The 26,346-nt window shown below is 41.9% G+C and overlaps 1 protein-coding gene and 1 long non-coding RNA gene across 8 annotated transcripts in view; one reads left to right on the forward strand and one right to left on the reverse strand.

The window, feature by feature from the left end:
- The window catches only part of LOC111181405 (uncharacterized), a 38,600-nt gene extending 31,068 nt beyond the window's left edge, over positions 1 to 7,532 (reverse strand). For 4 of the 6 annotated variants that reach the window (XR_016394556.1, XR_016394554.1, XR_016394557.1 and 1 more), the window contains exons 1-3: positions 3,452 to 6,661; positions 3,097 to 3,342; positions 449 to 524 (exon numbers count right to left, since the gene is read on the reverse strand). This is a non-coding gene — a long non-coding RNA (uncharacterized LOC111181405). Of the gene's footprint in view, positions 1 to 448; positions 525 to 3,075; positions 3,343 to 3,451; positions 6,662 to 6,682 lie in introns of those variants that run through there. The other 2 variants (XR_016394558.1, XR_002646492.2) reach the window with 2 other exon arrangements.
- A 15,840-nt stretch (positions 7,533 to 23,372) lies between these two features.
- Positions 23,373 to 25,910, forward strand: ID4 (inhibitor of DNA binding 4). 2 transcript variants are annotated; one of them, XM_022586757.3, is made up of 3 exons: positions 23,390 to 24,269; positions 24,661 to 24,719; positions 25,298 to 25,910. In XM_022586757.3, exons 1-2 carry the CDS (start codon positions 23,829 to 23,831, stop codon positions 24,703 to 24,705), a joined length of 486 nt encoding a protein of 161 aa, XP_022442465.1. In that variant the 5' UTR covers positions 23,390 to 23,828; the 3' UTR covers positions 24,706 to 24,719; positions 25,298 to 25,910. The 2 variants fall into 2 exon arrangements, with proteins under 2 accessions (XP_089774531.1, XP_022442465.1); XM_089918405.1 differs by lacking the exon at positions 24,661 to 24,719 and having other exon boundaries at positions 23,373 to 24,269.
- Positions 25,911 to 26,346: the final 436 nt, after the last annotated feature.

Here is a 26,346-nt window from a genome sequence, read left to right on the forward strand (position 1 = left end):
CTGAGTAAAAGGTACATGGGAACTCTCTGTTCTATTTTTGAAACTTTTCTGTACATCTAAAATTATTCCAAATGAAAGTTTATTTTTTAAAAAAGTTGGAGTGGTAAGAATTATGTTCATATATATCACCCACAGAGAAATCAGATTCACTTAAAGATTGCCTCATGATGTAACACTACAACCTGATATGACTCAGGCACCCCAAAATGCAGGATATTTATGGCTTCCTTTATAAATATATTTCTGTGCTGATTTTGCCTTCCAGACCAGTTGGATTTTATATTTGTATTTTAGGGCAAAGGCATATGTATCTTGTTTTTTATGCTTATAGTCTTCACCCAGAACTGATATTCCCAGGATCCCTCATTAAGCTAGAAAAGTCACTGGGAATTAATCCATAATCCTTTAGTAATAACACTAAACAAAGAACAGCAAAAAAAAATTTTACAGTAGAAATTCTTTGGTGGTGTATTTCTTTTTCTTTTTATTCGTTGTTCCAATAATTCATGTCTGTTGTAGAACATCTAGGAAATAAAGACAGAAAATTATTTTGTTTTTATTGGTATACATAATACTTTATTGTGATAAATAAGGGGAAAAGGAAACATTCAATGTACTGCCATTACATGGCATTTAAGGTGACTGTGGAAACAATAAAATGCTAAATTATGTGATGATAAGCAGATGCTTCTAGGTAATGTCAAGTAAACAGTGCACAACTTAACATAGCAGGCAGCATGTTTCACTGGGTAACTCCCATGGTGCGTACCTATACAAATACAATCTGAATAATTGAAAACCAAAACCTTTAAACATCCATTGACTTGAAATACCAGATAATTAGTAAAACTAGCGAATCTACACTGTAGAGAATGTAAGTTTAATGGTGATGTTATTGAGTCACTCTTCTCCAAGACCACAGGCCAGGAAAGGGGCCTCTTCTCCCCAAAGCCACTAAGAAGAGCATTCTCTCTGAGCATGTGAGGAAATATTATCCTCATAAATGTGATCATGAAAGCCACAGGCAAAAAGGATCAAATAGAGGAGGGGCTAGTGGGAATGATGTAATCATGAAAAATTGTATTTGATTCCTACAAAGCAACTGGACAAGTGAGGAGATTAGACTCATAACCAGAATTTCTGGGTAGCTGTCAGAGCTGTTTCCTGCCCACAGTTGAGGAAGTGAAAACATACAGTGCCCTCACAGACCACCTGGAAAACACCTGATCTGGGGTAGTCAGAGCTGAAAGGAGGGTAGCAAATAAGAGGTGTTCTAAATGACAGATCTTAGTGTCAAAGGTGCTGGCTGAAGGGACTGCTCAGAAAGCTATGGGCAAATCACTGTGAGAAACTGAGCCTAGAATGTGTCCCTTAATCAACAGACATTACGTTAAAGCTCATTCATTCATTTCATGTATCTTATTTACAAGGAAATCCAGGAATACATTCGTATGATGAGTACAAAAAAAGAAGGAAAAAATTTCTTTTCACTTAGAGATTTTTGAAAAAATCCTTTTACAGTGCATTATTCCCATTGGAAAGTAGGCTCTTTGGATAGTTTGCATCATTGAAAACACAGAAAAATAAAATTTCTTCTTGGAAGAAATTACTACATGATGCCCTAGCAGACTGAATTTGGAAACAGGTGATTATATACATATATATATATTTAACCCAGATTGATATGTTCCTATCCGTATTTTAAATATATCTAATTAAAAAGTCTTCCTTCTTTCCTATGCTTGCTGTGCCAAGGTACAAAGAATTACCTGGAAGATGAGGCCGATAAAGTAATTTCCATTGCTATTGGATTTTTCCCTTGCAGGCAAGGTTTATTCCAGCCTGTACCATATTAAGAGCGTTTGACCTGTCTAAGGCACCCCCTGCTCTTTGAAACTATTTCTTCCCTTCACTTCCCCTTTTCACTAGTCACTCTTCTCACATTCGTTTCTGTTTCTTCCTCATCTCCCCAACCTCTGAACATTGAAGTGATACAGAACTTGATCCTTGGACCTCCTTCTCTAGCTATCCTTTCTCCCTAGAATGCATTATCCAGTCTTGTGGTTTTACATACCATTCACGTGGAGACAATCACTCCCAAATTTATAGTTCGAGTGCAAACATCTCCCCCGAACTCTAGATTCAGATATCCAATTTGGGTCCAATTTGGATCCTTAGTAGGCATTTCAATTTAATATGGGCAGAACTAAACTGTCATTCCCCCAGCCCGACCATCAGTAAATGCCAACTCTGTCCTTTCCGTCGTTTAAGACCAAAAACTACAGAAAATTTTGACTCCTCTTTCCTCTAACAACCCACAGGCCATAGTTCCAAAATATATCCATTTACTTCTCACCACGTCTGCTGAGTCAGCCCAGTCAAAGCCTGGATTATTACAGTAACCTGCGTACCTCTGTGCTTGTGTATAGAATGGTGTCAACACAGCAGCCAGCGGCTCTCCCCCTATGTCTCTCAATATCCCATTGACCCTTGCTTAAAATAGCTTGAGGGCATTGCTATTATTCTTGGAGAAGGTAAATCACGGCGGCTTACAACATAACTCTTTTTGAAAACAAGACCCCAAATGAACTAATTAATTAAACACAAGCATACACTATTGGAGTTGGGCAGAACCCTGTAGATCAAGCAGTTCTAGCCTCTTATTGCATTGACAGATGGGGGGAAGCTATAGGGGAGAAGATTACCTGAGTCTCACCCAGTCAGTGGTAGAGTTAGGACTGCAGCCAGATTAGGCTGCAAGTCTGATCACTTCTCCAAGGCTAATTTTTATTTTTTGTTGTAAATATTTAATGTCTACAACTTGATGAGTTTGGTGATAAGTATATGTCCATGAAACTGTCACTACAATCTATGCCATAAACATATTCATCACCTTCAAAAGTTTCCTCCTGCTTTCTTTTTTACTATTATTATTATTGTTGTTGTTGTTATTCTTGTGTGTGATAAGAACACTTAAGATCTACCCTCTTAGCAAATTCTTAAGTATGTAATACAGTATTGTTAACTACAGGCAACACGCTGTCTTCTATCTGTAAATCTCTAGAATTTATTCACCTTGCATAACTGAAACTGTACCTTTCGATTTATCTTCAGATAACATTACAGAAGTTAAATAGTTCAGCTTCATAAAAAGATACGTTAGGGCTTCCCTTGTGGCGCAGTGGTTGGGAGCCCGCCTGCCGATGCACGGGACACGGGTTCGTGCCCCGGTCCGGGAAGATCCAACATGCCGCGGAGCGGCTGGGCCCGTGAGCTATGGCCGCTGAGCCTGCGCGTCCGGAGCCTGTGCTCCGCAATGGAGAGGCCACAACAGTGAGAGGCCTGCGTACCGCAAAAAAAAAAAAAAAAAAAAAAAAAAAAGAATACATTATATGTAACTTCAGTCTTAAAATAAAGTACTACAGTTAATACTATGTTTTTCATGACTTACAATTCTGTTGAATCTTGAGATCTTTTAGGGAATGAGCTCACGTTGTTCTCACTGAACTCTGGGAAGAGTTTTCATTGTCAGAAAAAGGGCTCCACCCTCCCCTTTGCTGGCTATGATAAACAGCCCTGCCAAAGCTGCCAAAGCTGGTGGTTACACTGTATTGGGAGTTCTCCAAAGTGAAACTTGGCTGGGGAAACTCCACTCCTCCTTTCACTCCTAAGAGTCTATATTTGGAAAACTAGTTTACCCTGCTCTGGTTCTTTTTGTATTTACTTTTTGACATTTTCTTCCCTTAACCATCCCTGGCTTAATTCTAAGCTTAAAAATATAGCATGCACATGAATGATTAGTGATTAGACTTCTGAAAGTGAGTATATATGTATATTTATAGATATTTATATAGTTATAGATAGAGATTATTAATCTCTTTGCCTCTGATTGACTTTTTGCTTTTTTAACTTTCTTATTTTACATTTACTCTGTTGATTGCAACTACTAAATAATTTCACTCAGTCCTTCATTTTGAGGTGCTACCTCTCAGGATCGTAAGAATTAAATGACATACCTATAAGTGAAGCCATTTCATAGTGCCTAGAATATAGTCACAATTCAATAAATGGTAGGTATTATATGCTATCACATCATCATCAACACGCATCTCCACTTTATTCCCTCCGCAGTTCAGTTCCATTCATGGTGTGTCACCTCCTGTGATGTCTGCACAAATAGCACTCAAAAAATCATGTCTTGAATTATCTACCTTTACCTATAGACTTGATGACGTTTTATGTATACAGTGTTTGCTTTTTTAAATTTATTATTATACTTACTATTGAGGATACCAGTATTTTTCAAAATGTGGTCCTTAAATCACTGCATTCGAATCACCTGAAGCAGAAAAACTAGGGGTGGTTCCCAGATATCTGTATTTTAGGCGAGTACACAGAAGATTGTTTTGCACACCAACATTTGGGAACCTGTGTTAGTCTACTTTCAATCCCTAGCATTTTATCAATGCCCTCACTTTGCCAGTGATTTTTAAGACGGTAAAAGAGATTTATCTCATGACATCCTTAAAGTAACCCATATTTGCAGAGTATAATTCTCTAGAACCTATTGATCAGAATAAATATACATACAATAACTATTATACTACTACTATTATTATTATTATAAAAGTTTAAATCTCCAGGGGACATACAGAAGGACCAAGTACAAAGTGACAGACAATGAATGAATGATAATACAATAGATTCAAGCCTCCTCAGGTTTAGGTACCTTAGGCATTTGAAGAGATAAGAGAGTGAATGCATGCACTTCCCTAAATTGTGAACTCCAAGTCATATAGTTACAGGGGAATGGCTATTTATTTCCCTGCTTTAAGTAGAAGACTGAGTTTGACAATGCACTGTTGTATATGTTGCAAATCCTTTTTAGAATTACATAGACTCTACTTCCTAGAAAAAAGTCAATAAAAATGTGGAAGATAACCAGAATTCATCTTTGTGATAGGATAGACGAGTTTTCTTGGATGACTTACAGAAATCAGAATTGATAATACAAAGCCATACTGTGTATTTCAAAAACATAGCCACTACATGAATATAAATATCTTCCAAGTTGTAGATGAGACTATTGTGCTAGATGGTAATGTACAAGGTAGAGGCACAAAGCAAACGGCATGCTTTAAAACAAGTGCTGAATCTCTTGCAAGATGAAATATTAGTATTGATATAGGCCAAGTACCTTTATCACCAAGGTGCCTGTTTATCTCTTTGTTGCCTGTAGTAAAGTGGTATTAGTCATTTAGAAGTGAAGACCAGTGAAGCATTTTACTAAAACTATAATTGCAAAGCTAATTGGAGATTGCAAATTAAGTGGGAATAGCACGCACAGTGATGTAAGAATGCCATGGAATCATAGAAATTTACATTTGGAAGGGACCTAGATAATTTCCAGTCCAACCTCCCACCCAGATCATTATATTCTGCTTTAAGTACGTGAATACAGGGGAAATTCTAAGTGTTTATCTAGTAAATATTTATATCACGTTCCAGAGACTCTCGTTAAAATAGATAATTGGTTCAAAATACCTTCTCTCATATGTTTTGCCTCCTTGTATTTACTTTCCTAGATGTCAGACCTGGATTCCTGCCCCCAACCTTTGTATTTTCTTTTCTGTGTTGTCACTGAAACATTGGTTCAGAGATATTTATTTGTTCTGTTAGCACCCACAGACTTCCCAATCACTAATCCAAATTCTGCTGGCTACAAAATAGCCTTTATTCAGCGTGTATTCCAACCACGGTAGAATTATAAGAATGAAATGGCCTAGAGAAGAAGCCATACTGTTCTAGACATGTGATTTTTACTCATGACAAGGGAACAAGAACTAACAGGGAGATCTTCAGCCAGTTTACCTCCTCTGCCATGTACCATCCCACTAGCAAGGTGATGGACTATTGAGAAATGGTCTTTGGAGCTGGCTACCACACTGCAGGCTGCACCTGTCTACTCACCCCGAAAGTCTGGAATTGTCTAGGTATTTAGTAATGAGAACAGAGATAGAACTGTGACTACTACTTCTTCCCATTTTTGGAAACAATTCTAAACTTTATCAAGGCATAAGACAGATGACGCTTTTTTTAGGTTATCCAAGACCAAAGGAAGGAAGAAGCCCCTTATAACACCTGCCATAAATATCTTAGAACCACCATTTCAATAAGATGCTAACCACTCTTCTTCATTTCAGCAGGGCAGATATAAAGGTGCCCCAGGAGCCTGATGGCTCAGCAAACATGTTACGGCAGGATGATGGAAGAGTTCTCCACTCTTGTTCTTTCCTGTCCCTTCAGAAATTAAATAACGGATTTCTGACCTCCTGGGTTACAAAAGTGTTGTTTCATCAACAACAAGTTAAAACACTTATCATATTCCAATTGAGAAAATGAAGAATCATTTTTATACTAAGGACGTTTGTATTCCAAGATGGATTTTGCCAAATTAAAAAAGTTATAATGTATAATGTTATACATTATTATAGCAATCCTTTCTAAACTCTTATTGTTGAATGGGACCTTATACCTACTTAAGTTACATAGTTCTGTGTTTGGTTGTTCAATAAAATGAATGAGCACCTGAATGTCCAAAAAAAAACCCTTCATTTTAAAAATGCCTTTTCTATTTACTTATCCCAGATTTACATTTTTATCAATAGAATGGGTGGTTTACCTTTTGCCATTGGAGTACATTATGGTGGTCACTACAGAAGGCTGGTAGTGTAGCCCTAGGGGAATAAAAAGGTTTGGGTCAATGTGGGTGAATATAGTGATTAGTTGCTGTGCAGAGGGGACATAAACTTCATTGTCAAAGTTGTTTGTAACTGTACTTAAATTCTGGCTGTAGGATATAATTGAGCAAGAAAATAAAGAGTTGAAAGAAAGGAATGAGAGGTTTTTCTACCCCTATGACCTCTCTTTCCCACCACTTCCGTCACTTGAGAAATCCCCAGCAAATTCGTAAGTTTTAGCAGCCTGCCTAAAGCTTTTTGCTAAGTAGACAAGAACCTTCCTGGGATGTCAGCCGACCTGGTGGATCTACCACTACTCTGCTCCAACCCTTCCTCTCTCTCATTTCAACAGGCTAGCCACACTCTCAATATGTGCAATATCTGAAGGTCACCTCTGACCAGCCCTTCACCAGGATGTCATCCTGGTAGATTTTGCCAATGCCCCTGAGCAGCCCTGTGAGCACTTACTATATGAATAACTCTTTACCACCTATAAAAAGTAGCAAAAGAGAAGGAAGAACTGGCTTTTCCTCTAAGATGCTTTTGACAGTTGAAAATCTAAAACACACAATCCTGGGAATTCTCTGACAGTCCAGTGGTTAGGACTTGGGGCTTTCACTGCCAGGGCCCCGGGTTCAGTCCCTGGTTGGGGAACTAAGATCCCACAAGCCATGAGGCGTGGCAAAAAATAAAATAAATAATAAAATAAAATAAAACACACAATCCTGACATAGCTTAAGGAGAATTGCACCATAGCGTGCCAACAAAGGCAAACTGTCGTGTACTATTGATGTGATAAGAGGACACAGCAAAAAATTGGAAATAATAAAATATCTATAATAGTTTGTTAAATAAGTCATGGCATGTCCATATAATAGAACACTATGCAACCATAAAAATTATGACAAAGACAAGTAACTATTGACATGGAAATATATCCATGCCATATGAAGTGAAAAATTAGATTTCCAAGAAGTATGCATTGCACACTAAAGTCTCTGTTCAAGAAATAATATTTATATTCATGGGAAATATGCACAATAAAATATAAACAGTGGTTATTTCTAGGTGTGGGTTTGTGCATGACCTTTATTTTTCATCTTTATGTTTTTCTTTATGTTTGGAATTTCTTTGCAATTTGTATATACATTTATTATAAAATGGAAAATGAATAAAGTTACTCTAAAAAAATTATAGTGAGGGAATGAATAACAGATGGCTTCCCAGATGAAGAAATCATGTTGCACTAAGACCTACAGTGGTTTTTGAAAGAGTTGGTGGCTGTGGATTGGAAGAAAGAAGAGTGGAAATTGGTTTAGATGGGAAGACCATCATGAGATGAGGAAGAAAAGTACTAGCTGACTGTAAGGAAATGAAAGTTGAGTGTTTGGACTGAAGCAGAGAGAACAAGGGACACCCTTGGAGCTTCACTCCTCCAAGCTTCTGCACTAGCCTTCCCACTACCTGAAAAGCCTTCTTCCACTGACGAAGTCATTTTTCAAGCTTGAGTAACTTGGGTAACTCTTGATCCAGCTTGAGTAACTCTTCCTCTTTGAAGTTTCCTTTTTGACTCAGGCTTTGGTTTTTGCTCCCACTGTGCCCCATCCATGCCTGTACTATTGCACAGAATGCACTGTATTGCACTAATTAATTTTTAATTTGTTTAAACCATTTCCATTAAATAGCAAGCTCCATGAGGTACATAAGGGGCTTATTTTTCTTGAACACAGCCTTGTCATACAATAGCTGTAAAAGACATATGTGTGCAGGATTGACTTGAATAGAACTGAATTGAATTGAAACAGTTTTGGAGAAGGATAAGTTAACAGAGAGCCTTAAAAGTAAGGCTGGGCTTCCCTGGTGGCGCACTGGTTGAGAGTCCGCCTGTCGATGCAGGGGACACGGGTTCGTGCCCCGGTCCGGGAAGATCCCACATGACGCAGAGCGGCTGGGCCTGTGAGCCGTGGCCACTGAGCCTGCACATCCGGAGCCTGTACTCTGCGCAGCGGGAGAGGCCACAACAGTGAGAGGCCCGCGTACCGCAAAAAAAAAAAAAAAGTAAGGCTGAGAGTTGGGTTTGATATAATTCTAATATAGAGGTTTTAAGCATATATCTCTTTGGTACATGAGGATGCTTCTAGCAGATGGATAAAAAGAAAGCATTACCATTCTTCCAACCATGTTCACCAGAAGTTAGAGTTGGCACTGTTGAGAAGTCTGTTGATGGACAATGGCCATTTAATAATCCACCAAGGGGCAAAATCATTTTATGTAGTACAGGTTGTAGATTCCTGATAAAGACAGAACAATGGGTGGATGACCAATGTTAAAGTATTTTCAAGAAGTTTCTTTGATCTCATATAACTCCAGTCTTATGCCCAGAAGCCTCAATGACAATATATGTAGCATTTTTACAATGCTGTCACAGTAATTGTCTTATTTTTCCTGATAATATGTGTTTTACTCATTTTTTAGATCATAATGCAAAGAGAATTATACCTTAATGTTGACCTAATGAACAAGGTGTTTTTAAAATGGTAAATATGGTTCAATCAGACCAAGTATTATCTAGGGCTTTATCAAATTTTTAGATTATTTGGTCAAACAGTTGTCTTAAGAAAAAATATTTCACATTCTTTATCCCCCACTATGCCACCCTTGATATCTGATCATCCTGGCCTGCCTTTAGCAAGAATCCAGGAAGCCAGAGAGCAGCGAGTCTGGTGCCTTGCTGTGATATAGAAACTGTCTGGGTCCTGGAACCAAGATGGCAGAGTAGAAGGACGTGCTCTCACTCCCTCCTGTGAAAACACCAGAATCACAACTAGCTGCTGGACAATCATCGACAGGAAGACACTGGAACTCACCAGAAAAGATACCCCACATCCAAAGACAACGGAGAAGTCACAATGAGACGGTAGGAGGGGTGCAATCACAGTAAAATCAATTTTCATAACTGCTGGGTGGGTGACTCACAGACTGGAGAACACTTATACCACAGAAGTACACCCACTGGAGTGAAGGTTCTGAGCCCCACGTCAGGTTCCCAACCTGGGGGTCCAGCAACAGGAGGAGGAATTCCTAGAGAATCCGACTTTGAAGGCTAGTGGGATTTGATTGCAGGATTTCGACAGGACTGGGGGAAACAGAGACTCCACTCTTGGAGGGCACACACAAAGTAGTGTGTGCATCAAGACCCAGGGGAAGGAGCAGTGACCCCATAGGAGACTGAACCAGACCTACCTGCTAGTGTTGGAGGGTCTCCTGCAGAGGTGGGGGTGGCTGTGGCTCACCGTGGGGACAAGGACACTGGCAGCAGAAGTTCTGGGAAGTACTCCTTTGGCCCTCCCTGAGCCTGCCATTAGCCCCACCAAAGAGCCCAGGTAGGCTCCAGTGTTGGGTTGCCTCAGGCCAAACAACCAACAGGGAGGGAACCCAGCCCCACCCACAAGCAGTCAAGAGGATTAAAGTTTTACTGAGCTCTGCCCACCAGAGCAACAGCCAGCTCTACCCACCACCAGTCCCTCCCATCAGGAAACCTGCACAAGCCTCTTAGATAGCCTCACCCACCAGAGGGCACACAGCAGAAGCAAGAAGAACTACAATCCTGCAGCCTGTGGAAGGAAAACCACATTCACAGAAAGACAGACAAGATGAAAAGGCAAAGGGCTATGTACCAGATGAAGAAACAAGATAAAACCCCAGAAAAACAACTAAATGAAATGAAGATAGGCAACCTTCCAGAAAAAGAATTCAGAATAATGATAGTGAAGATGATCCAGGACCTCGGAAAAAGAATGGAGGCAAAGGTCGAGAAAATGCAAGAAGTGTTTAACAAGGACCTAGAAGAATTAAAGAACAAACAAACAGAGATGAACAATACAATAACTGAAATGAAAACTACAATAGAAGGAATCGATAGCAGAATAACTGAGGCAGAAGAACGGATGAGTGCCCTGGAAGACAGAATGGTGGAATTCACTGCTGTGGAAAAGAATAAAGAAAAAAGAATGAAAAGAAATGAGACCTAAGAGACCTCTGGGACAACATTAAACACAACAACATTTGCATTATAGGGGTCCCAGAAGGAGAAGAGAGAGAGAAAGGACCCGAGAAAATATTTGAAGAGATTATAGTCGAAAACTTCCCTCACATGGGAAAGGAAATAGCCACTCAAGTCCAGGAACCGCAGAGAGTCCCATACAGGATAAACGCAAGGAGCAACACGCCAAGACACATAGTAATCAAACTGGCAAAAATTAAGGAGAAAGAAAAATTATTGAAAGCAGCAAGGGAAAAACGACAAATAACATACAAGGGAACTCCCATAAGGTTAACAGCTGATTTCTCATCAGAAACTTTACAAGCCAGAAGGGAGTGGCATGATATACTTAAAGTGATGAAAGGGAAGAACATACAACCAAGATTACTCTGATTACTCTACCCGGCAAGGATCTCATTCAGATTTGATGGAGAAATCAAAAGCTTTACAGACAAGCAAAAGCTAAGAGAATTCAGCACCACCAAACCAGCTTTACAACAAATGCTAAAGGAACTTCTCTAAGTGGGAAACACAAGAGAAGAAAAGGACCTACAAAAACAAACCCAAAACAATTAAGAAAATGGTCATAGGAACATACATATTGATAATTACCTTAAACGTGAAAGGAATAAATGCTCCAACCAAAAGACACAGGCTTGCTGCATGGATACAAAAACAAGACCTATATATATGCTGTCTACAAGAGACCCACTTCAGACCTAGGGACACATACAGACTGAAAGTGAGGGGATGGAAAAAGATATTCCATGCAAAAGGAAATCAAAAGAAAGCTGGAGTAGCAATACTCAGATAAAATAGACTTTAAAATAAAGAAAGTTACAAGAGACAAGGAAGGACACTACATAATGATCAACGGATCAATCCAAGAAGAAGATATAACAATTATAAATATATGTGCACCCAGCACAGGAGCACCTCAATACATAAGGCAACTGCTAACAGCTATAAAAGAGGAAATTGAGAGTAACACAATAATAGTGGGGGACTTTAACACCTCACTTACACCAATGGACAGATAATCCAAAATGAAAGAAATAAAGAAACAGAAGCTTTAAATGACACAATAGACCAGATAGATTTAATTGATATTTATAGGACATTCCATCCAAAAACAGCAGATTACACTTTCTTCTCAAGTGCGCATGGAACATTCTCCAGGATAGATCACATCTTGGGTCACAAATCAAGCCACAGTAAATTTAAGAAAATTGAAATCATATCAAGCATCTTTTTCTGACCACAATGCTATGAGATTAGAAATGAATTACAGGGAAGAAAACGTAAAAAACACAAACACATGGAGGCTAAACAATACGTTACTAAATAACCAAGAGATCACTGAAGAAATCAAAGAGGAAATCAAAAAATACCGAGAGACAAATGACAATGAAAACACGATGATCCAAAACCTATGGGATGCAGCAAAAGCAGTTCTAAGAGGGAAGTTTATAGCTATACAAGCCTACCTCAAGAAACAAGAAAAATCTCAAATAAACAATCTAACCTTACACCTAAAGGAACTGGAGAAAGAAGAACAAACAAAACCCAAAGTTAGCAGAAGGAAAGCAATCATAAAGATCAGAGCAGAAATAAATGAAATAGAAACAAAGAAAAGAATAGCAAAGATCAATAAAACTAAAAGCTGGTTCTTTGAGAAGATAAACAAAATTGATAAACCATTAGCCAGACTCATCAAGAAAAAGAGGGAGAGGACTCAAATCAATAAAACTAGAAATGAAAAAGGAGAAGTTACAACAGACACCACAGAAATACAAAGCATCCTAAGAGACTACTACAAGCAACTATGCCAATAAAATGGACAACCTGGAAGAAATGAACAAATTCTTAGAAAGGTATAACCTTCCAAGACTGAACCAGGAAGAAATAGAAAATATGAACAGACCAATCACAAGTAATGAAATTGAAACTGTGATTAAAAATCTTCCAACAGGGCTTCCCTGGTGGCGCAGTGGTTGAGAGTCCGCCTGCCGATGCAGGGGATACGGGTTCATGCCCCGGTCCGGGAAGATCCCACATGCCCCACAGCGGCTGAGCCTGTGAGCCCTGGCCGTTGAGCCTGCATGTCCGGAGTCTGTGCTCTGCAACGGGAGAAGGCCACTACAGTGAGAGGCCAGCGTACCACCAAAAAAAAAAAAAAAAAAATCTTCCAACAAACAAAAGTCCAGGACCAGATGGCTTCACAGGTGAATTCTATCAAACATTTAGAGAAGAGCTAACACCCATCCTTCTCAAACTCTTCCAAAAATTTGCAGAGGAAGGAACATTCCCAAACTCATTCTATGAGGCCACCGTCTCCCTGATACCAAAACCAGACAAAGATTTCACAGAAAAAGCAAACTACAGGCCAATTCATGGATGAACATAGATGCAAAAATCCTCAACAAAATACCAGCAAACAGAATCCAACAACACATTAAAAGGATCATACACCATGATCAAGTGGGATTTATACCAGGGGTGCAATGATTCTTCAATATACGCAAATCAATCAATGTGATACACCATATTAACAAATTGAAGGAGAAAAGCCATATGATCATCTCAATAGGTGCAGAAAAAGCTTTTGACAAAATTCAACACCCATATATGATAAAAACTCTCCAGAAAGTGGGCATAGAGCGAACCTACCTCAACATAATAAAGGCCATATATGACAAACCCACAGCAAACATCATTCTCAATGCTGAATAACTGAAAGCATTTCCTCTAAGATCAGGAAAAAGACAAGGATATCCACCCTCACCACTATTATTCAACATAGTTTTGGAAGTCCTAGCTATGACAATCAGAGAAGAAAAAGAAATAAAAGGAATACAAGTTGGAAAAGAAGAAGTAAAACTGTCACTGTTGCCAGACGACATTATACTATACATAGAGAATCCTAAAGATGCTACCAGAAAACGACTAGAGCTAATCAATGAATTTGGTAAAGTAGCAGGATACAAAATTAACGCACATAAATCTCTTGCATTCCTATACACTAATGATGAAAAATCTGAAAGAGAAATTAAGGGAGCACTCCCATTTACCATTGCAACAAAAAGAATAAAATACCTAGGAATAAACCTACCTAGGGAGACAAAAGACCTGTATGCAGAAAACTTTAAGACACTGATGAAAGAAATTAAAGATGATACCAATAGATGGAGAGATATACCATACCATGTTCTTGGATTGGAAGAATCAATATTGTGAAAATGACTATACTACCCAAAGCAATCTACAGATTCAATGTAATTGCTATCAAATTACCAATGGCATTTTTTACGGAACTAGAACAAAAAATCTTAAAATTTGTATGGAGACACAAAAGACCCCGAATAGCCAAAGCAGTCTTGAGGGAAAGAAACGGAGCTGGAGGAATCAGACTCCCTGACTTCAGACTATACTACAAAGCTACACTAATCAAGACAATATTTTACTGACACAAAAACAGAAACATAGATCAATGGAACAAGATAGAAAGCCCAGAGATAAACCCACGCACCTATGGTCAACTAATCTATGACAAAGGAGGCAAGGATATAAAACGGAGAAAAGACAGTCTCTTCAATAAGTGGTGCTGGGAAAACTGGACAGCTACACGTAAAAGAACGAAATTAGAACACTCCCTAACACCATACACAGAAATAAACTCAAAATGGATTCGAGACCTAAATGTAAGATTGGACACTGTAAAACTCTTAGAGGAAAACATAGGAAGAACACTCTTTGACATAAAGCACAGCAAGATCTTTTTTGATCCACCTCCTAGAGTAATGGAAATAAAAAAAAAAATAAACAAATGGGACCTAATGAAACTTCAAGGCTTTTGCACAGCAAAGGAAACCACAAACAAGACGAAAAGACAACCCTCAGAATGGGAGAAAATATTTGCAAATGAATCAACAGACACAGGATTAATCTCCAAAATATATAAACAGCTCATGCAGCTCAATATTAAAAAAACAAACAACCCAATCCAGAAATGGGCAGAAGACCTAAATAGACATTTCTCCAAAGAAGACATACAGATGGCCAAGAAGCACATGAAAAGATGCTCAACATCACTAATTATTTGAGAAATGCAAATCAAAACTACAATGAGGTATCACCTCACACCAGTTAGAATGGGCATCATCAGAAAATCTACAAACAACAAATGCTAGAGAGGGTGTGGAGAAAAGGGAACCCTCTTGCACTTTTGGTGGGAATGTAAATTGATACAGCCACTATGGAGAACAGTATGGAGGTTCCTTAGAAAACTAAAAATAGAATTACCATATGACCCAGCAATCCCACTACTGGGCATATACCCAGAGAAAACCGTAATTCAAAAAGACACATGCACCCCAATGTTCATTGCAGCACTATTTACAATAGCCAGGACATGGAAGCAACCTAAATGCCCATCGACAGACGAATGGATGAAGAAGATGTGGTACATATATACAATGGAATATTACTCAGCCATAAAAAGGAACGAAATTGGGTCATTTGTAGAGATGTGGATGGATCTAGAGTCTGTCATACCGAGTGAAGTAAGTCAGAAAGAGAAAAACAAATATCGTATATTAACGCATATATGTGGAACCTAGAAAAATGGTACAGATGAACCGGTTTGTAGGGCAGAAATTGAGACACAGATGTAGAGAACAAACGTATGGACACCAAGGGGGCAAAGCAGCGGGGCGGTGGTGGTGGTGGTGTGATGAATTGGGCGATTGGGATTGACATGTATACACTGATGTGTATAAAATTGATGACTAATAAGAACCTGCTATATAAAAAAATAAATAAAATTAAATTTAAAAATTTTTTAAAAAAGAAAAAATATTTCATTTAAGATTATAATATCATTTAATTTTATTCCAGAGAAAATAGTTCTACCTGTAATCCCTCCCAAAGGGATGGTTTGTTCAAAGTGAACTATTTTTATATACAACTACCAACGTTGATAAAGTTCAAAGTTAACTCAGTCTCTTTCCTTTAATTCTGCGTCTTTAATTCCTTTGGTGCTTTGTTGCACTAGGAGAAAAATGTACTCGTTTAATTATTCTACATACAAGTGAGTTTTCATGCTGTTCATCTACTTTCCACACACTCATTTTCCACCGCAGGTACACAGTTCGCTGACACTGTGAGCCATCCAATAACCAATGACAACTGCGTGAGTTCTACAAAAATGTCTCCAAAATTCCTCTTCAGGGTAAAAATAATGCAACTGTTTCTTTTTATAAATTTATTTATTTATATTTATTTTTTGCTGCGTTGGGTCTTCATTGCTGCACGCAGGCTTTTTCTAGTTGCAGCAAGCAGGGGCTACTCTTTGTTGCAGTGCACAGGCTTCTCATTGAAGTGGCTTCTCCTGATGCAGAGCACGGGCTCTAGGCGCACGGGCTTCAGTAGTTGTGGTACATGGGCTCAGTAGTTGTGGCTTGCAGGCTCTAGAGCTCAGAGACAGTAGTTGTGGCACACGGACTTAGTTACTCCGCGGCATGTGCGATCTTCCCAGACCAGGGCTCGAACCCGTGTCCCTTGCATTGACAGGCGGATTCTTAACCACTGCGCCACTATGGAAGCCCCAATTCAACTGTTTCTTGAACATTGTATCTGTTCTTAGGAACCTTGACCTAGATATCAAGAAAATGGGAAGGTTTTTTCTCAGCAAAGGCAGATTTACTGTGATGGATTCCTATTCAACATTCAGTTCCAAGATGTGAAGCAAATTACTGTTTATTTGGTATCTTTCCTCTAAGTAGTTAAAACACATTTAATTGTGCTCTTTCTATATTCTGAGATTATTCTGTGTTCACTTTAAAAGAAAGGGAAATATAACGAAACCCCTCCATCACTTAAGTCTAGCAATGATTTGTGCTATGAGCAGAACATTTCTTGGCAAAGCCTCACATTATTACCTGCTCCAAGAAAGAATGCAGCAGAGGAATATATATATCAATATTTAGGGCTTCCCTGGTGGTGCAGTTGTTGAGAGTCCGCCTGCCGATGCAGGAGATGCGGGTTCATGCCCCGGTCCAGGAAGGTCCCACATGCCGCGGAGTGGCTGGGCCCGTGAGCCATGGCCGCTGAGCATGCACGTCCAGAGCCTGTGCTTTGCAACGGGAGAGGCCACAACAGTGAGAGGCCCGCGTACCGCAAAAAAAAAAAAAAAAAAAAATTTATTGGCACGAATTTTTAAGTAATAAATAAATAAGCAAACAAACGAATAAATAAATTTTGTTTTGAATTTCTCAAAAGGCTAAAGCATAACGATAAGCTAAAGCAGGAACTTGGTCTCTTTGGCATCTTCATAACCATTTTACCTATTACAAGCCCCTTTCAATAATGGCACAGACATTAATGGACATGGAGTATCTATTATGCGCAAGTATACTGCCCCCTATTGTTTACTTACTGCTTTTCCTCTGGGGCTTTCAAAGCAGCTAATCCTCACTCCATCCCTTGCCAGATGGAGAAGCTAAGGCTACAGATTGAGCCATAGGATTTTAAAGGCAAAAATATGGTGCCTATTGGGAATTTTTGCTCCCTGCTCTGGAAATGAATGCATTTAATCCTGTTAGATTGTTTATTTTCTTGGGAAGGAAATGGTGAAGAGGAAAAAATCCTAGGCCATCCTGAAAACAGAATGATGAGGCTGCTTATCTTCTCCACTCAGTGTGCATTTGTCCCACGGCAGCTGCTAATTTGGGGTAATTGAGACAGAAGAGGTCACAACCGGGGTGAAGCATGGAGATGAGAGTCCAGAACATAGCTTTAGTTTTTGCAAAAGGGAAAAGTATTTCAAATAATCAGGCTGACTCCTCCTCAGAACCTCAAATCCCTGTCACATCAGAACAATACAAAACAGGGAGGAGTGGATGTGGTTTTAGCAGAATCCACTTCTGGCAAGTGATTGAATATGTTAATGCATAACCATGACAGCTGATACATTGAAGCAGTATATGTCTCATGCCTGCTTTGGAGGGCATCTCACCAGAATTCAGTTAATCCTAAAATGCCTGCTTGAGAGCAATTTGATACAGAGTTTAAAAGAAAGAGAAAGAGTGAGACTATAAAATGCCCAGTTATGGAAGATAGAAAACAAACCCTGGTGGATTCATGGAAGGGACTCTTCTGAGATCCTAACGTTAATTTTTAAAATTAATACTTTTAAATAGTTCTATGGAGATATAATTGGCATACAATAGGTATAGATATAGATATGATGTACAACTTGATAAGTTTCAACGTATTATATATCGGTGAAACCATTACCACAATCAAGATAATAAACACATCCATCATTCTCATGTCCCTTCGTGGCCCCTGGATATATGATTTTATCTCTCTTGGATAAATGCCTAGCAGTGGAATGGATGGGTCATATGATATGTGTACGTTTAACTTTTTAATAAACTGCTAAACTGTTTTCCAAAGTGATTTTTCTCCGTTTACATTCCCACCAGCAGTGTAGAGAGCTCCAGTTGTTCCACATCTTCACCCGTATTTATTATGGTCAGGCTTTTTAATTTTAGCAGTTCTGACAAGTGTGTAAGTGGTATCTCATTGTAGTTTTGAAGCGCGACCCAAATGATCAGTGACGCTGAGCATCTTTTCATGTGCTCATTCGTCATTTGCATATCTTACTTAACTGAATTGTCCGATCGAGTCTTGTGTCCACTTTTTAACTGGGTTGTTTTCTTATTATTGAGTTTTAAGAGTTCTTTATATATTCTGGGTAGACGTTCTTTATATATTTTGGGTACAAGTCCCTTTTTGAAGAAATTCACAAACTGATTCTAACATTCATACGGAAATGCAGCATCTCCAGGTTAGCCGAACAACTTGGAGAAAGAACAAAGCTGGAAGACCCGCCAATCAGCACTACCTGATTTCAAGACATTATAAAGCTGTGTAATCAAGACAGTGTGGTCAGAGTGTAAAAATAGACAAATAGACCAACAGAACAGAATTCAGAGGCCAGAAATAGACCCATACATATATACAACCAACTTTTGACAAAGGTGCAAAGGCAGTCCAATGGAACAATTGGATATGCATATGCAAAAATATTAACTTCAGTCCATATCTTGAACCACATACCAAAGTAACCTCAAAATAGATCATAGACCTAAACATAAAACCAACACTGGCTACATATCACGTGGGCCCAATGCAAAATGAAAATGCAGGTCCCCTTGTTCAGAAATTACTGAGAATTTCAAAATGCTAATAGCAGAGCATTAAACCAAGCATGGGGCCCTTCTATGAGCAGGACCCTGTGTGAGTGAATAAGTTGCAGGACTGTGAAACCAACCCTACCTAAAAATTATAAAACTTCTAGAAGAAAACATAGGAGAAAACCTTTGTTACCTTGGGTTATGCAAAGATTTCTTAGATAGATCAATACCAAAAGCATGATCCTTAAAAGAAAAAATTGATTAACTGAACATCATCAAAATTAAAAACTTCTGCTCTCAAAAGATTGAGTGAATGAAAAGACAAGCCACAAACTGGGAAGAACTATTTACCAAAAATAATAATAAATGTTAACATTTTTTGCACACATTATATGCCAGACACTGCTCTAAAAACTTTATATAAGTTTGCATATATATTATAAATACCTTATGAAGTACATAGTTTTATCTTCATTTCATATATAAAGGTACAAGAATTTAAGAATCCAGCTTAATGATACAAAACTAGTAAATCAAGGAGCCAAAACTGGAGCCCAGGCTGATTTTGAGCCCATGTTCTTGATGTCTCTTAAGGTAAAAAGAAATGACACCTCTGTCTTCTCATTTTCTGTCCTTAATCTGTCTAAGGAGAGGTGGTTTTTTTTGTTTTTTGTTTTTTTTGGCTGTGTTGGGTTTTCGTTTCTATGCGAGGGCTTTCTCTAGTTGTGGCAAGCGGGGGCCACTCTTCATCGCGGTGCGCGGGCCTTTCATTGTCGCTTACCTCTCTTGTTGCGGAGCACAGGCTCCAGACGCACAGGCTCAGTAGTTGTGGCTCACAGGCCTAGGTGCTCTGCGGCATGTGGGATCTTCCCAGACCAGGGCTCGAACCCGTGTCCCCTGCATTGGCAGGCAGATTCTCAACCACTGCACCACCAGGGAAGCCCAAGGAGAGCTTTTAAAAAAATCACCTACATCTTATTTCAACAGACTACCTTTCAAAACTCCTGTAGTAGGCATTTTTGATGGCCACAACTGCCCAGCTATGTTCAGTATATAAAGTTCTCTTCCTATAAGCCTTTTCCAAGACCGGGCAAACCAAGAGGTCATCAGCGTTTCCGGGACTGGTATCAGCAGTCCAAGGGTAGCACAAGTAAGTCTGTAATGCTTAGTACCAGATAAAGCAGCCTTGAGTTTGAATTGCCTCATTGCCCAATTTACTCTTTTGGAGCAAGGGGCTTTTCTGCAGCAGAGTACCTAGGGGTTTCTTATGCCCGGAAAGAATGCATGTGCCTTGTGCAGTGACCACTTACATCCAGAGAGGGACCAAGGCATGGGAACGCTCATGTTTATCTGTGTGCCTGAGCCCACCCACTGTTTCACTGCAGGCCATGGAGAAAGAAGTATCAAGTCCTAAAAAGGCATTTGGGCTGAATAGCACAATATGCTTGGATACCCTTGCTTCATGTAAACACAGGGCGATTGTGAATTCTAAGAGCCTGGGTGTTGCAGTTCAGCGAGGGTCTGATTAGCATCTAGAAAGCAACCCCAGAAAGGACTGCAGACCCCTTTGTCTGGAGGAGGGGTGTACACATGACTCTGGTCACCAGGACTCCCTAGCAATTCTCCTATGAATATTTCACCCCCGTTTCCCATTGAGGTATATTTTGGGAGTCTAGCACTTTCATGGCAAAGGGCTTTTGGCTGGTCTGCCTTACTTTTACAAGCGCGAGGGAAGCAGTTTGAAGTAAAAGGAAGAGTCGTGGGAAACTGAATTTCTTTTTCTACACGGCAGAAATAATGTCGCTTGTAAGGTTTTTCCAAAAGCTGGCAAGTGCTGAGTAACCTCTTGTTTTGAACTATCAGTGCCTGGAGTCTTTCGTGACTTTAGCTTGGACGTCATGTAAGTGACTGTGTCTAAAAATCAAAAACATAACGCTGTGTAGCTCCTAGGACTCTCGTTTCCTGGGCCAAAAAGCACAGGATGTATACCTTCTTTCCACTGTATCGTGTTTTATGTAGAACTTTGATTTTTTTTTTTTTTAATATCTTCCTGCCTTCCCACCTTCACAAAGAGGGATACAATAACTGATTCTACCTCCTCTGCTGGCAGGATTTGGAGATCACATTTTTCCTGGGTGTTCTTGATCATGTGGCCAGAGTACATTCCTTTAACTTACCCCCCAGAGTCCCAAAGTCACTCAGTCTTTCTGACTTTAAGCCAGTCACACACAGAGCAACCCCCCAAAAACTTGAAACTTTGGTATCTGGCACTGGCCACACCCAGGGCATGGCTCTCTGAGGTTTCACCAAGTCCAAAAAGATGGATAAGACTGTCCCTTTGTGTCACCTATTTCAAACTTAAATTTTAAGCAACCTAGGACATGTAAAGTTCTGAAGTGTGAGTGTGCCCTAGGCATATTAGCATACTTACATTTTGCCAAGCAGAAAATAATCTTAGGTTTTAAATTTTGGAGCAGTTTTTAAACTCTAGGAAGGAGGGGAAAAAAAATCAATGGAACAAAACATCTGTACATATACCCTTTTATTATTATCACCTATGCTGATGTGATTGGCTCCAGGGGAATAGCTTACACCCAGCAGGGCTCCCTTGCCCAGCTTTCTATCAAAATTGACAATATTCACTCTGTGTGTATTTATATCAATTTAAGCCTATATAAAACTATGCCTGTATTTAGAAGAGAGCCTTCTTTTGGGTTTTCTAATTCTGCGTTTCTTGATAAATGTGTATGTAGACCATCTAGGTATGCTCATGAGTAAATGAGACTGTCACTCGCTTCCCAACAATTATCGGAGGCCTTAATGCATAAGAATTAGGGGAGAGGAGGGTTGTTGCATCTACCTGTGAAACCAGCATTAAAAGGTCACTCCTCACTTCATCAGGAAAAAGGAATGTGCTCTGGGGAAATAGCAATGCAATAGTCATAAAGTACCCACGTGGTTAAACAAAATTCCTGCCTGATTCAGGTATTTCTGTTCTGGGAAGGAAGGGAGGGTTTCCTTACAGAGGGTAGACAAGAAGAAATGAGGTCCATATCTCTTTCTTTCAATTATCTATAAAAATGAAAGCATCAATCCATATCATGTACATAAAGTAAGAAAATTCTTGAGTTAATTCATCTCCTAGCTTGTCTAAAGGTGGGAGGTTTGCAGGGTAAAGGCACACAAAATTCATGTCCCCACTGACAGAGTTTTTATGCTCATTTCTTATCTGAAGGGCTCAAGTTTTTCTTGCAGAGTACACACAAGGCCCTATCAAAGTTCATTGTGCAATTTTGTTTTGAGCCATTGAAGGACAGCTTTCCCATTAGAAATCTAACACAGAAGCGTCTTTAATTAGCAGACTTTTCTGCAGGGTGGGGCCCAAGCAGGACTCCAGGGACTGGAAGTGTGAATTTTAATGCTTCGTTGCAAAAGGAGGAGATTCTGGACATTCTCAGTATCTTATTTAAAGCGGGGTACGTGAAGCAGTGCATTAATGGCCTACATTAAGTTACAGGTATGAATTTTACATAAAACAGATTAATATTATATGTCATGGTGAAATTTTAAATACTCCGTGCCCATGCATTTTTAATATTTACGTGCCCTAATTTAATGCTGAAGGCAATTGCATTTCTTGAGCCCACTTTTGCATCTAGATGGGTAAAAGAAAAACCCTACAACGTTTTGGTTTCACTTACACGTCCCTTCGCCAAAAATCTGCATTTGGCCTTCTTTTTCTTTTTTCTTTTTCTTTCCCCCTAAGCTTTAACGTTTTAGAAACAGGAACGGAAAGCCTCCGCATTCCATTCCATCATTATGGTTTCGGCAATTGTGAAAAGGCGAATAAAGAAATGGAGGGGGGAAATAGAGAGGAGAACGAACGTGCCTTCTTGAACAGCGTCCTTCTTAAGGCGCTGGAATCCCAGGGATGGAGTGACGGGTGGCGGAGGGTCCCTGGGTGCCGCGCTGTTCGGAGTGACAGGAGAGCCTCGAGCAGGGCCCAGCGCTCCCTCAGCCGCCTAAGCCGGGGGTAGAGTAAATTCCAGCCGCACATTCCCGCAGTTCTTCGCAGGAACTTCTCCCTCTCTTTTCCCCTCCCTAAGGCACTCACCAGCTTGGCCCGACTCCCACCCAGCTCTCTTTTCTCAGAGCCCCCACCCACGGCGTTGACGGAATGGAGTGCCCTTCCCATTGGCCCGAGCGCCATTCCCTGAGGTGGCACCGTCCGCCTGATTGGCTGGCCACTCCAGAACCCCGCCCACCCCTCCTCTCGGGTTGCCCAGCTCCCGCCCCCCAGCATCTCCCGGAGCCCCAGCCTTCGTCGCCTCCCTCCGCTCACCCGCCCGCGAGCCCAGCCCAGCTCTGCTCCCTCGCCTGGCGACACGGCCAACGCGTTGGCCCCGCCCCCGGGGCGCGCGGCTTATAAATACAGCTGCGCGGCGGGCCGTGCGAGAGCGTAGCGGAGGTACGGTTGTGAGTCGGATCCTGGAGCGGGGAAACCTTGGGCTAGGGGGAGCGGAGCGGCGGCGGTCGGGTTGGCGGTCCGAAGGGAGTGACTAGGGAACTCGGTGGGCTGCTTTCCTCCCGGTGCTTTTGATTTTTATTGCCTTTTGGTCTCGGCCGAGTGTCGCCCATTGAGCAGAGATCCCCTCGCAAAACCCGGAGCGACCCTCCTGTCAATTGTTGGGCGCGGGATCGCCGGGAGCTTCGCGGTGCCCCGAGCGCGGACCGAGCGCGCGGGGCGCAAAGGCAAGGGGAGCGGAGCCGGTCGCGGGCGGGGGCCTGGAGCTTGCCTGCCTCCCTCGCTCGCTCCACCGGGTCCGCTCGCGCAGGGCGCGCGCGATGAAGGCGGTGAGCCCGGTGCGCCCCTCGGGCCGTAAGGCGCCGTCGGGCTGCGGCGGCGGGGAGCTGGCGCTGCGCTGCCTGGCCGAGCACGGCCACAGCCTGGGCGGCTCCGCGGCGGCGGCGGCCGCGGCGGCGGCAGCGCGCTGCAAGGCGGCCGAGGCGGCGGCCGACGAGCCGGCGCTCTGCCTGCAGTGCGATATGAACGACTGCTACAGCCGCCTGCGGAGGCTGGTGCCCACCATCCCGCCCAACAAGAAAGTGAGCAAAGTGGAGATCCTGCAGCACGTTATCGACTACATCCTGGACCTGCAGCTGGCGCTGGAGACGCACCCGGCTCTGCTGAGGCAGCCGCCGCCGCCGGCGCCGCCGCACCACCCGGCCGGGACCTGTCCGGCCGCGCCGCCGCGGACCCCGCTCACGGCGCTCAACACCGACCCGGTGAGAGGCCGGCTGCCGGCCCGGGGCGGACCCCGTGGGAGTCCAGGAGGGCGGTGGCGGGGTGGTGGGACGCGGGCGCTCCCGTTTCCTCGGGGCAGGGGCGAGAATGACAATTGCACCCTCCTGCTCCTCCGGCGCCGGGGGCCGCCGGCGGCGGGCTGGGTGCAGCGAGCACAGGCCGGGTGAATGCGCGGGGCGGGACTAGTGCTGTGCGCACCGTGGGCTGTCAGGTCCAGCCTGTGCTCGGGGAAGGGGGTTGTCCCCAGGGCTGTAGGCTGGGATGGGGGCGTCGGCGGGCCAGCCTGGGTTCCGGGAACGAATCGAGGAAGACCGTGGCGAGTGCGTTGTTCGCGCCTGCTCACCTTTCCCTTGGTGTTCGTTGCTGTTCCAGGCCGGCGCGGTGAACAAGCAGGGCGACAGCATTTTGTGCCGCTGAGCTTAGCTGTCCAGGTGAGCGCGCGTTTCCCTTCTCGTGTGGCCGGTCGCCAGAGACGCCCGTCCCCGGCGCCTTCCACAGCGGCGTTCTTTGCCTCCAGCATTTCTGAGGGCAAATTCCCAAGGAGGTGGACACCCCCCCCTCTCTCCCTGCCACCCAGTTAGTAAGTGAAGCTTAGCTTCAGCAGCTGGGGGTTCACTCTAAATGGAGACGGATCAGCTCACGCTCCCGCCACCCCCCGTGCCGCCCCCAGCGACCGGCGGGCTCTTACTGCCCTCTCCCCGCCGAGGGAGGGTACCCTCGTGGGCGTGGTGCCCGATGCCCGCCCCGCCCCCCCCCCCCCCCCCGCGCACTCTGACACCCGCGAAGGAGGACGCAGGGAGGGCCCGGGAGTTCGGATCCCCTCTTCGGGCTTCCCGGGGGCCCGCAGCTGCCTGCTCGGCGCCTGGCCGGGCGGCGGACTGCGAGTGTAGTCTGACCCGGTGGTTTGTTTTGGGTTGTTGATCAAGCATGTCTTGAGTTTGGTCGGTGGCGCCAGTTAGTCTGCAGCGGGAAGGTTCACACACCCCCTCTATTCATTCCTCTTCCACAGGTGTGCGGCCGCCTGAGCCCGAGCCAGGAGCACAAGAAAGGGAGGGGGAAGAGCAGAAGTTAGAGAAAAAGCCACCGGAGGAAAGGAAAAAAAACATCAGCAAATCCTAGAAACGTTTCACTCGTCATTCCAAGAGAGAGAGGGAAGAAAAATAAAACTTTCATCCTTTTTTTTTTTTTGCACGTTCATAAACATTCTACATACGTATTCTCTTTCGTCTCATTTATAACCGCTGTGAATTGTACATTTCTGTGTTTTTTGGAGGTGCAGTTAAACTTTTAAGCTTAAGTGTGACAGGACTGATAAAAGATCAAGAGCAAATCCGACTTTTAGAAACCTACTTTGTGACCAAGGAGCTCAATTTTTGTTTTGAAGCTTTACTAATATACGAGAGCATTGTAGATATTTTTTTTTACATCTATTGTTTAAAATAGATGATTATAAGGGGGCAGGGAACTTTCTATTCCCTGCAGGAATGTTACATATTGTATAGATAACTGAGTGACATTTCATACCGTGTATATATAGAGATGTTCTATAAGTGTGAGAAAGTATATGCTTTAATAGATTACTGTAATTATAAGATATTTTTAATTAAATATTTTTTTGTAAATATTATGTGTGTGTTTTTTTTAATCTATGGGAATATTTCTTTTGGAAAATTATTTTCCAGCTCAGTTGAAGAGCTCTTGGTATCTTGAATGTCTTTTCTGTTTGGCCTGGCTTTTAATTTGTTTTTGTTTTGCCCAGTGTCCTGTAGACTCGGAAGTAACAGTTATAGCTAGTGGTCCTGCATGACTGCATGAGATGTTTAATCACAAAATAAACTTGTTCTGAGTCCATTCAAATGTGTTTTCTTTAACCTAGATTGAAATCTTTGTATTTGAAGCATACATGTTGATAATATGCTTTATCAGTTTTTAAGTACAGGGTTTGATAGTGTAATATATAAAGAGTAAGTGTGTGTTTTTTAACTGAGGTCAAAATGGATTCTGAATGATTTTGCTTACAGGATGGGGAAATGCTTGGATCCTTACGAGTTTAGGAAA

This window comes from Delphinapterus leucas, chromosome 10 (assembly GCF_059928025.1).
Source record: "Delphinapterus leucas isolate spDelLeu-1000000601 "Yukka" chromosome 10, BTC_Dleu_Yukka2, whole genome shotgun sequence".
NCBI classification, from domain to species: domain Eukaryota; kingdom Metazoa; phylum Chordata; class Mammalia; order Artiodactyla; family Monodontidae; genus Delphinapterus; species Delphinapterus leucas.